The 12,188-nt window shown below is 40.7% G+C and overlaps 2 protein-coding genes and 2 non-coding genes across 4 annotated transcripts in view; 1 reads left to right on the top strand and 3 right to left on the bottom strand.

Annotated features, from left to right (window-relative positions):
- The window catches only part of zdhhc8b (zinc finger DHHC-type palmitoyltransferase 8b), a 65,223-nt gene extending 63,141 nt beyond the window's left edge, over positions 1-2,082 (top strand). Inside the window, exons 9-11 of the mRNA XM_061072152.1 lie at positions 168-274; positions 392-1,446; positions 1,919-2,082. Coding sequence (XP_060928135.1) covers positions 168-274; positions 392-1,446; positions 1,919-2,051 — 1,295 coding nt within the window. The 3' untranslated portion in view covers positions 2,052-2,082. The remainder of the gene's footprint in view (positions 1-167; positions 275-391; positions 1,447-1,918) is intronic.
- A 2,838-nt stretch (positions 2,083-4,920) lies between these two features.
- Positions 4,921-10,720, bottom strand: ranbp1 (RAN binding protein 1). The gene is made up of 6 exons (XM_061072321.1): positions 10,610-10,720; positions 8,709-8,842; positions 8,415-8,572; positions 7,555-7,683; positions 7,337-7,405; positions 4,921-6,134 (listed from the first exon to the last, which is right to left on the bottom strand). The coding sequence occupies exons 1-6, from the start codon at positions 10,622-10,624 to the stop codon at positions 5,968-5,970; spliced, it is 672 nt and encodes a 223-aa protein (XP_060928304.1). The 5' UTR covers positions 10,625-10,720; the 3' UTR covers positions 4,921-5,967.
- On the bottom strand, positions 6,294-6,424 carry LOC133002566 (small nucleolar RNA SNORA77). Its single transcript, XR_009678265.1, has one exon. It is a non-coding gene; the product is annotated as a small nucleolar RNA SNORA77 (small nucleolar RNA).
- LOC133002562 (small nucleolar RNA SNORA77) lies at positions 7,971-8,101 on the bottom strand. The gene has a single exon (XR_009678261.1). It is a non-coding gene; the product is annotated as a small nucleolar RNA SNORA77 (small nucleolar RNA).
- Positions 10,721-12,188: the final 1,468 nt, after the last annotated feature.

Below are 12,188 nucleotides of genomic sequence, written 5' to 3'. Positions count from 1 at the left end.
CCAATTCATTTCCATTTTGAGGAACAGTGATGATGTGGGCTTCTAGGATCTGTCCCTCCAGCCTCTTTACTCTTTTCATGGCATTCAGCTCTAAATCTCTATAGGGCCATTTCTGTTATCTTTATTACAGCATTAACTCTGGTTTCCCTTCTCTGTGTGTTTTGTAGAGAGTTCTCTTTCCGGTAAAACCCACCCGTCCACTCCAGCCATGTACAGATTCAGGCCGTCCTTCGGCACCATGCCGAAAGTCCACTACCACGCTGCTGGAGAGAAGGTAAGACTTATGATACTGGGATAAGTAGCTTTTGCTTCAGCCAGAGGTTGTGCTGCAAAAGGTTTACAGGCAGCTGTTATAGACACTGACTTAATGCACATTCTGTTTGCTCCTCAGATTGTCATGCCAGATGATCAGAAGACCTCAGCCATCTTGGAAGAGGGTGTCCGTGGTCACGACTACCGATCCGAGCCGAACCTGGACCTGCCCGAGTACACCAACACTCCCCTCCACCGCACCTTCCAGTCCTCTCCGCTCCAGCTGGACTCCGACCCCATCAACTCCCGCTCTCTCAGCCTGAATCAAGGTCACCCCCGGCCGCAGAAGGGCCAGCTCCCGGCCCTGCAGCCGCACACAGTCACCTCCACCCCCTACAAGAGTGTCTTCTCACCCAACACACTCTCCAACCGTAACGGCAGTCTGTCCTACGACAGCCTGCTCAACCCCAGCATCTCCCCAGCCGCTGCCAGTGAATGCATGGCCCATCGTGGTATGCCCTCCATGGGCTTCCACTCGCCCTACCTGCCCACCAAAATGTGCCACATCCGGGAACCTGAAATGCAGAGGCAGCAGGTTGCCCCTGCCTACAGTCCAGTAATGGCACCCAGAAGGGTGGGCAGGCAATCACCTCACCCCAGGGAGAGGGACCCCTCCCCTGTGCGCTATGATAACCTCTCCCAGACCATCATGGCCTCCATCCAGGAGCGAAAGGAGATAGAGGAGAGGGAGAAGCGGCAGATGCTGCATGGGCGCTCCCAGACTCACATCTATGCGCAGGACTCTGTTGTGTTTGATGGGGGCTATGGTCTATCTCACACCGCTTGCTATGTAGATGGTCCTCGTGGCCCCAGCTCCAGGGGCCCAACACCCCCAGCCTATGGAGGCTCCAGGGACAACCTGATGGGGGTCGGGCTGTTGAGCTATGGCCAGCGAACCCCTGTGCTGCGCCACGCTGGCTCCACGCTGGGCCGCGCCCCTAGGACTTCCACCACCTCCCTGCACAATGATCACAGTAGCACCAACAGCAGCCAGAGGGCTGAGGGCCTCTATCGCTCCCCGGCCCACCAGCCCCACTCCCCGGCCGTGCCCCGATCCCCCTCCTACGCCCATCAGAAATACTCCTTCATCAATGCCCATGAGAGGAGTGACTCCCCTCGAATGGGGGGCCCCAGGTATGAATCCTAACGACTGCATGCAGTGTACTGAGCCAATAGTGACTTTAAATGTATTCCCACTGGCAAACCAGCTCCCCCTGCTGGATACAGCCAGCTACTCATGGGCACTAGTGGACTAATCCCAGCTGAGGCATTGTGTAGCATTTGTTATGGTGTATGTACAACATTTTATTTATTCGTGAGTTCAGTCAGATCATTTTTGTAATATTTCACAAATGTCAGATGAATAAAGTTGTGTGACTCCTCATTTCTTTTTCTTTTGCATGCTTTCACCCTCTGGTCTAACATTTGCACGCCTTGCTTCACTATCAAGTAAAATCTCAAGTAATCCTTCACACAGTCATTCTGTTGTTTATAACTCCTGACTTTAAATCTGCATGTTGTCACCTTCATTCTTTGGGCTGGTGTTAAATGTCCATGGCTCTTTGTGCCATTGGTAATTTTTCTCTCTTCTTCTATTTCCATTCAGAGAGGCCATGAAAGTTAACGGGCAGATGGACTGCCACCCGGGTAGCCAGGGTTCCAACCTCAGCCCCAGTCGCCACAGTAACGTCAAAAAGGTGACAGGCGTAGGGGGCACCACGTATGAGATATCAGTGTGAGCATGGAGCCCACCTCCACCTCCGACCACAACAGCCACTCTGTCACAAAGAGATACTTCTTCTCTGTTACTTTTGTGTCTCGCTTAACAGCCAGTCAGGGGCACACAGCGCTCTGTGGCTATGGAGATATTGTCCAATCAGAGGACCTGTCTGCTCTTGTGTAGGTCTGTCTGGCTAAAATGCCTGTGTGTGTGTGTGTGTGAGTACCCGAGGGATGGGTGGTCAGTGGATCCTGCTGCAGTCTGTGCTGTATGTCCAAGGAGTGTTGTCATTACATGTTTGTGGCTCGTCACCTTTGTTGTAAGAGTGGACCGTCCAATGAGATTGTCAATGTTATAACCGTTGTCTCTCAGATGAGGCGTACGTGCAACAAACAAATCAATAAAACACTGACCACCTCACCACGGCCCGCTGTGAGAGGAGACTTCACGTCAACTCACCTCAAGAAGCCAAGGTGCTGCTTCACGTTAACCTGTACTGTTCAAGTCATCTTCAGCTCAAGTGGGGGCGTTGTGCAGCTTTGAGGACGGATGAGTTAGATTAACGAGGGATTGTGAGAAAGTATTTTTAAATCGTGTCTGGTGGCTTCGTTCCAAATTCACTGAGAAAGGTTTCCTTCAACTGCAACTTCCACCTTTGTGCAATTCTCTCAGGAATGGATTAAAGCAGCCGAGAGGGTGGAATATGATGTTACGTTCATGAATCATGAATGTCTTTTTCTTTGTCTCAGTCCAGAGCAGATATTGATCCCTCTTTAGGTGCTGTACATCATGGGGGGGCTTCTATTAGTTTCAGTTAGGTGAGTTCAATATGACAGTAGAGCCAGGAAGATGTTCAGTGACGTCCAAAAGTCTGAGACCACTTCCCCAAAGCTGTAGAAGACGTTTGGACGCAACTGTATGTTTTCTCCATCTAGTTCAGAGTGAGTCCAGCCTTACACCAACAAAACAACATCTCCGCTATTACATGTGTTGTGTAAAAAAAGCAAGAAAATAGTTTAGTATAATATGTTTGTGTTATTATAACCATAGGATTTGGAAGGGTGGAGAAAAACAAGCCATTGTCCCGTGTGGTAAACTAAAGATAACTGGTCACCCATTCATTATTTTTTAGTTTTTTAAAATTGGTTTGTTTCATTTTTATATACCCAACCTTGAAAAAAAAAGTTTGATACATCTTTTTATACAGATACTTAAGCCTGGAATGGATGTTTTATTTTGAGTGGAGTTTCTTGTTGATATATATATATAGTAAATAAATGAGATCATGAATAATGGGTAAAAATCAATGAAATAAAACAATATAGCTTGTTATAACTTGCAACGTAAAAAATATATATGATGAAATGTAATAAGCTTTGTGATGTTGAGGTGTAAACAATCTTTGACTCGTATGTGTTGTGGACAAGTCGAGGTTTGGACTCTGAGTAAAGGCAGATTTAGACATCAGTGGCCATGAACCACCTCAACTTCTCAAAGACGGCAAACATCACAACCTTGTGCAGCAGCTGTCTGGTACAGCTTCAATCCACTCAGAGTTCAAATGGGACTTGCTCTTTTTTGGCTTCCTGCTGTTTTTCAGTCTCATAACATGATTTACTTTTGACCATTAAAATGAACTGATAAGTGGCAGGTTTTTATTTGTGTTTTGCATCAACAGAATATATCAACACGTAGAGCGGTAGATTATTTAGTCCAGCTATGTTTGCATTAAGAATAAACCATTGTTGCCTTTTGAGAGGAAAAACTGTTTCATAAATCATGAAATGTAAGTGGTTGACACACTATTGTACACGTACAATGAATTATTAGTTTTGTACTTGAGACAACAAAAGGCAGAAGTGACACAAATCAGACTGAGTTCATTTGATGTTGAAAAGTTCTTGAAGAACAGCTAATGTTCAAAGGGATTTGTGATCTAGGTTTAAGGAGAAGTCCAGTATTTTCCAACTTGGGCCCTTTGTTTTTAAATTTGGATGCCCCATTGCATTACAATGTAGCCAGTGCTGCCGTGTCACGACTGCCAGCAGGGAGATGATCTACTGGACCCATTCCAAAAGTTAGACAAGTACCATTAATTTACACACCAATATTTATAAACAGGGCCAAGATTGAGAAGGGAAAGCAGAAAACAGAATTCCCCTTTAGATAGAAAATTATTATTTCCCCCATTTCCTATGTTAGGTTTAGTTTCTGCAGAGATCAGTGTAAAGAACAGTGAGGTGGTAGTCTTGCTTTCTGACAAAGTTGGATGTTACTGAAAACTTGCTACTTACACCCAGCTGCCTTACCACCAATACAGTTATGTGAGATGACACCTGACACTGTTCAAGTGTTAGAAAGTGGTTTCTGTTCTAAGGCTGTGGTACACAGGGCTATAACATGTGACAAATCTGATGAGCTTCAAATATAACAACTTACAGCAGCATCTTGATATATCTGAATGGACCGTTAGCTGCTGCCTGAACAAACCCCCCCCCCCCCCCCCACCCAGTTTGACCACATATCAAAACACTGTCGATGTCATTCCTCTTTAAGATGACTGCCATTAGTCCAATGTTCTTGTTTTAGGGATGGACATCACTGCAGGTCAGGGACCATTCCTGACAGTCTGCAATGAATCTGTTCCATCAGCCACAAGCTGATGTTTTCTGAAACTCAAATAGAAGTTAAAGATGTATTAAAAATATAGAATATACTATAAATGTACATGCGTTCCTATTTTTGTGAAGAGGAAATATTTCCCAATGACCTGAGCAAATTAAATAAAGTTTTCATCTCTGAGTGAATAAGATCCTTGTGAATTAAAATTATTTGATTTTAGCTACCCCAGGAAACAAGTATTTTTTTTTTATGAATGCATTTGAACGTGGTGTTTGACAGCTTTTATTCGAAGGTGGAGGAAACATTTCAAATCATTTGAGTGCAAATGAAAAGCAACATTTCATCCATAAACACGTATTTACAGATGCACTGGCACTTGGATGCACTTTAAGAGGCAAGGTTAAGAACTTAATTAGTGGAACGAAAAAGGAGAGGGTGGTGAGCACACAGATCTGAGAGGGCACACTCTGTTACATATACTCTACATGCTTCAAACTTTGGGAATGTTATGATCTCAATGAAACACACCACTTCCTGGTGTGGAACCTAAGTTGGGGCATAGCTGCGCCAAACTCTGGTGAACCGTTCACTTAGACTTAATGGTTTAAAACAAAAAAGGTAAAGAAATAAAAAGCTTAGCTAAGTGCATCTGATCTGTCAGTCAGCTATCAGTGGACACTGATGTGCAGCTCACAACTGATGCCCTTCAACTGTGTGGAGGGGATTCCTCCTCTAGTCAGTTCCAGATGAACTGATTCAGGGAGGAACTGAGAGAGCTATTTTCTACAAGACATTCGCTGAGAAGTCTTCATCTTACTTGCTGTTGCTAACAGTGGAAGCATGGACAGTGGGTAAGAAGTGCCCACTGAGATGAATCATGGGATCTCCACAATGCTTGGTCCCTGACCCTGTGCTGCTTACAAGCAGGCTACATTATCGCCTCCCTCCTTAAAACAAACTGCTTCAGAATAACAAAACAAAAAAATACCCCAATGTGGGAATTATCACTATCACAAGCCACTTTTCACAGTTTGTCAATTGTAATATTGAACTGTAGATGACAAGAATGGAAAGTGTGGCATTCCAAGGTGCAAAGGGGGGAAGAGATGGGAGGGAAAGGGCGTCTTTTTTTCATAAATTCTCTTGTATTTTTTTCTCCCCAGTGGCATCAAGGACTTGTGATCTTGAGGCAAAACAGAATAAAAAAAAATACTAATAATATGCAAGTGTCCAAATTCAGTTCAGTTAGAGTCTATTGTAGAAAAAGAGGAAAAACTGATAAGTTGAAGATCAGCAAAGCAAGTTCTTGGTTCTCAATTCTTCTCCTCAGCCTTCACCTCCTTTTTCTCATCTTCCTTTTTCTCATCTTCTTTCTTCTCAGTCTCCTTTTGGTCTCCTTTCTTCTTGTCTTCTGGTGACTTCTCCTTTACCGAGAGCTCCTCCAGCTTCTCTGCCACCTTGTTTGCGCTATCGGAGTTGCCTGTGGTAAAACAGTGAAATGAGTGAAGAGCTAGAAAATTTGAACACAGGTCAGTTGCACATCTTCAGCCTGCTTGATATTTTGCATTTCAACTCCTTGTCTTAAGAAAACATCTGCTCTCAGTTTAAAAAAATTGTATTCAGCTGTGAAAATCTGAATTGTAATGTAGCAGAGCAAACATACACCAGCCTTTTAGTAAAAACCAGTGAACTGTTATATTCTGCATGTTCATTTAGCAGTCAGCAAAAGTTCGAGGCTGGAGGAAGCAGCAAAGAACAGAGTGAGTCTGCATAGGCAAGTCATGAAAGTTTCATGCAAGATAAATGTTTAAATTAAATTAAAAACAGGCCACTATAGACATTGCTCAATCATGAGCACAGCTGTGAACTGCAGGCCCGGATATTTGTTTGATTGTGGCATGTTACAACACCAAGTGGCGTAGATAAAATATAAAAATAACCTAATTACTGAGAAGACATTGAAATCTCACTATCGTAACTTAAGAGGCCAACAGATGAGTGACTGTAGTTGGTATTGTATCTACATCTCTGTAGAACTTCACAGGAGGGATGAACACCAGGCTTCAAACATTTGGTGTTTTGATGAGGAGAACATAATCCAATACAAAGATTGAGAATCTCAGATTTAAAAGCCATTGCATATGATCACTTCACTTTCATACACAGACCCTTCATCTTCCTGGAGGAGACCACTCTCATCAGGATAGAAACGTTTTACTAGGATCGTAACTCTGAAAATCTTTGTATTGATCAGTTGTGAACCTTCCCTCTTAGTCGAGGAAACGTGATCACGTCCTGCATCTACACTCAGAGGAAGAGTTGCACTTCTGTTTTCCACAAGCACTACGATCATAAAAAGTACGCTATTAACTGCAATTTCGATCATATTTAATGACGTCTTTTCCATTTAAATGCAATGTCTTAAATCTGTTGCTATGGGAACAGCCAGTTAAGCTCCTGTCGTCTGGGTCACAAGCCTCTTTCAAAGTCACTTACATCTTCTCTTGCCAAATCAGAATTAACCAGGTCTGCTTTATATGTCTGAATGTTAATTACTTTTTAACTGTACATTGCATGCGTGGAAGCATCTGCATTGATTAATTCTTCCATTTAATCAAATTTTCCCTTTGTCGTCAGTCTAGACCTTGTTGGAAAAATTCCAAACATTTGTGATTGACTTACCTGATTCCTCTAGATTTTTTCTGACCTCATCTTTGCACTCTTCAAACTTCACTCTGAACTTTTGAGCATCTGGAAAGAGATCAGAGTTAATTGATGGTATCAATAAGCAGCAATACTTTTTCCCAAAGTTACTCTGTAGTGTGATCAAGAGAATCTAAATTATACACAGTTTGGGAAACCTCCTGACTGTTACATTGGATTATATGTATAGCACTTACTTTCTGCATTTAAAAAGCGTATTGCCAGGAGTTCAGGTTTAGGGCATTCGTCAGCATAATCTGCTGGTGTGTTCCACACCCAGGCCCGGTCACTGCCAGCGTTGGGCTTCAGTTCCATCACAGGTATGACTACAGTTCACAAGGACAACAGTGTTAATATATATGGTCATATACTATAGTTTTACACAGCCATTTCAGTTTTGAAATGTTTTATTTGCATAGTTTGCACATTTCTTGATAAAGTAATCGATTTTTATGGTGTAAAACAGTGAAATGAGCGAAGAGCTAGAAAATTTGAACACAGGTCAGTTGCACATCTTCAGCACGCTTGTTATTTTGCATTTCAACTCATTGTCTTAAGAAAACATCTGCTCTCAGTTTAAAAAAAATAGTAATTCAGCTGTGAAAATCTGAATTGTAATGTAGCAGAGCAAACATACACCAGCCTTTTAGTAAAAAACAGTGAACTGTTAGATTCTGCATGTTCATGTAGCAGTCAGCAAAAGTTCGAGGCTGGAGGAAGCAGCAAAGAACAGAGTGAGTCTGCATAGGCTAGTCATGAAAGTGTAATGCAAGATTACTAATTAAATTAAAAACAGGCCAATTATTATTGCACTCATGTCAGAAATATAAAAATGTTGGTGAATTGGTGAGCGCAGTGGATTTGTAAACGGTCCAATGACATTAGCATAGCCAACATAATATGTGCTTTAGAAAACTTGCGACTTTACTGTGGAAGGAAACAGTTTTTTTTTATAAATTAATGTTATAAAAGGTGATAGTTTGTTTGCTTCCTATAAATATTATTCTCTAGGATGGAATTAAAGAATAATATTATTAAATTTGGAGACTCGACTCACTCTGATGATTGGCACAGATCTTCAAGGTCCGGTCTCTCCTCATCAGGAGGCGGATTGTGCCTCTCTCTTTGTGTTTCAGCAGCTTGACGTCACCGGTTCCTCTCTCCTTCCACTCTGGAGGGTCGTTCTCTGAGGCAAAACGATAAAGTTTGGCCCGCCTGAGTAAAAAACAAACAGCATAGTTATCCGTGTGATACTTCAAGTGAAGACACCAGTAGAGCAGTCAGATGCTGGCCAGCAAAATGTGACGATTTACATGCAAAGAAATAAAGGACGACTATTGAAGCAGCATACATTTTGAAGAGTTCCTCCTCGTCCTCTTCTAATGTTTTCACATCCTGCTCAGGAAGGGAAACGATGGGCTCAAATTGAGGGTCATGATTAGTGTCCTCTGTGCTCTCTGCAGTGGTCTCGGGTTCCTCCTTGTCCTAGAAGGAAAAGCAGGGAATGAGTCAACCCCAGAAAAATGAAATCCATGCATCTGCGGTTAAAATGATTAGACATGTTGCATCATGGCAGGAGGCCAGAGTGATTCTTTAAAAGCTCGGGAACAAAGTGACTGAGCACACATGCTTCAATACAGGGATTTAAGAGCTCATTGGTGAAGTATAGCTTTTGTCAAGGGGGAACTGGACAGACCCTTTGTTGTTCACATCTGCTGAGCCAAGCGTCTTTAATGCTGTTTGGTGTTCTCACGTGTATCTGTAACATTTACTTTAACCTGGCAAGAACGTGTTTTCTTCATAAAATGGTGACGAAACAGACAGCTACCGTTATGTATATTCTTTAAGTCTATATACACATATTTATACATGTGTACATGTTATTATTATAATTACTTTTATTATTATATATACTGTTGCTGCCATTATTATTATTATATTGGTATAATTACTATTACTATCATATATAAATATATATTATGATATATACTATATATACTGTACTATTTTTATATACTGTCTAACAATAACATTACCATCATCTTGCCACTGCACCTTATCTACCTATTTATCTTGTGTTTCTGTTTTTATTCTTTCTACCTCAATATTTTTTATTTGATTGTATTGTATTTTATTGTATTCAAATATACCGGCTGCTATGACGACTTCATTTCCCTTCGGGAATGAATGAAGTAATGTATCTATCTATCTATCTATCTAGAGAGAAGAAGGCAGCTTCAGGACTTGTGATAAAGCATAAACAAAACGTGTGAATGGAAATAAACAAATTAACATAACAAGTTTGCGGGAGATTTTCCTGTTCTTCAAACTTATTCCTAGCTCGTTACCGGTTACTAGCTTAGAGAAAGTACCGCTTAAGTTTCTGCAGCTCAGCCATCACATGTTAGCTACATTTAAAAAGAGACAACGCTATCACTTTATGGTTTATTAAGATCTCTGACTGTTACATTTGACTTCAATAAAGTTAACAAATAGTTTTTTCAACTTGGTGTTTCCTGAGTTAACTCTTTGTGAAGTTGCCTAGCTGGTGAGCGAGGCCTCTTGTTAGCGGGCTAGCATCGAGCTAACGATGGGTCTAGCTAGCTCCACGGTGTGTGTCCCCGAGTGGAACCATGTTATTTCAGCTTGACATCCTGTGTCATGATATTTGGAGTGTGTTGCACTTCATCCGGTGTTAAGCTTAGTTGCGGCTAGCCGTGAGAATACAAGAGTCACTGTCTCCGGCGCCTTGCTAACACAGCTAGCATTAGCCAACTCCTTTTAGCAACTGTTGTGCTGGGCAGACAAAGGCAGAGGGGCTAGCTGACCTCGTTGTCTTCGGCCTGTCGACACCACGACCACCGTGACCTGCTCGGTTTAAAACACCACTAGAGTTCCGACTGATCATCTTAGCGTTGTGTGTCACTTACCTCCTTCAGTTTAAGACAGGAAGCTAATGCTAACATGCTGACTGGCTGCACTAGGAAGAGCGGGTCCCCCTTTAAACTTAAACTTAAATGATCTAGAAAGTATAAAACCCTCCAGCTGCCGGTTCACAGAATCCGGACACTTCACACCTTCACACAACTAGCACATTAGCTTCTCTAGCATCAGGACATCGCAGCATTTTCGGCACTTCTACCCACAGCTAACTTAGACCAATTATAACGATTGAAATACGACGTTTTCCCACGTAATGCAGAGTTTACAGCGAACACCGAGCATCAGATGACCCGGCGTGCCAGCGCTCACCTTCGTGTCCGCCATAGTAATGTAGATGTTTGTAGATGTTGGAAGAAGTTCAGGTTGATTCAAATCCCGAACTGTCCGCCGCTTCTTCCCCTCAGATACCTTCACTTCCGGGTGCAGCTTTCGCGCGTCGATTTTCCTACGTCAGCGCGCCGCCTCTCTCTGCCGACTGGGACTGCGTCACAGACACAACAATGTCTGCTTCAGAAGACCTCAAATGAATTTCAATTTCAGAATCTGAATCAGAATGAATTTATTGCCAAGTAGGTTTACACCTACCAGGAATTTGCTCTGGTTGTTGGTGCATACAATGAACATAAATACATAAAAACACAATAAATAGATAGATAGATAGATAGATAGATAGATAGATAGATAGATAGATAGATAGATAGATAGATAGATAGATAGATAGATAGATAGATAGATAGATAGATAGATAGATAGATAGATAGATAGATAGATAGATAGATAGATAGATAGATAGATAGATAGATAGATAGATAGATAGATAGATAGATAGATTACTTTATTCATCCCCGAAGGGAAATTAAGTCGTCATAGCAGCCGGTATATTTGAATACAATAAAATACAATACAATATAATAAAATAAAAAATATTGAGGTAGAAAGAATAAAAAACAGAAACACAAGATAACTAGGTAGATAAGGTGCAGTGGCAAGATGATGGTAATAGTACTGATGATATGATGGTAATGTTATTGTTAGACAGTATATAAAAATAGTACAGTATATATAGTATATAATATATATTTATATATGATAGTAATTATACCAATATAATAGCAGTATATATATAGTAATAATGGCAGCAACAGAATATATAATAATAATAGTAATAGTAATATAATAATAATAATTATAACATGTACACATGTATAAATATGTGTATATAGACTTATATATACAAAGAATATACAGAGAGTATGATATAATACATGATATATAGTAGAGGTATAAATATAAGCATTGGAGATGTCAATTTCAGAATCTGAATCAGAATGTATTTACTGCAAAGTAGGTTTACACCTCCGGATGTTGGTGCATACAATGAACATAAAAACATAAAAACACAATAAATACAACACACATAAGAAAAAAAGAAACAATATATAAAATAAAAAGATATAAAAGATATCAAAAGTAAAGTAAAATGTAAAATGCAAATCAGCAGAGCAATGTCAAATTGCAATATGAAATGTAATTTGTTGGAGTTACATTTGAAATATCATTAGGCATTTAAACTATGATTTCACACTGATTTCATAACCTGAGGATTCTCTATGGTCAATTTCACTTCCATAAATGTAAAACAGTATTTATTCACAACAATAGCTCTGATTTAACAGGATTTATATGTGAATATATATCTAAACAATAAAACAGCAACCAAATTGTCCAAATTTACAATGACATTTAAATAAACAATAATCCCTTCTTTGTTTTGTCTTCTGTTCTTTACAATTAAATCTAACTTTGTGTTCGACAAATTCTTCAGGACTGCTGATGCCTGAAGCCTGGATTTTTTCTTTCTCTTCTGCTTTCGTTATCTATTTGTTTT

Source organism: Limanda limanda, chromosome 5 (assembly GCF_963576545.1).
Source record: "Limanda limanda chromosome 5, fLimLim1.1, whole genome shotgun sequence".
NCBI lineage: Eukaryota > Metazoa > Chordata > Actinopteri > Pleuronectiformes > Pleuronectidae > Limanda > Limanda limanda.
Note: the sequence above shows the minus strand (reverse complement) of the source record. Positions and strands in the feature narration are given on the sequence as shown.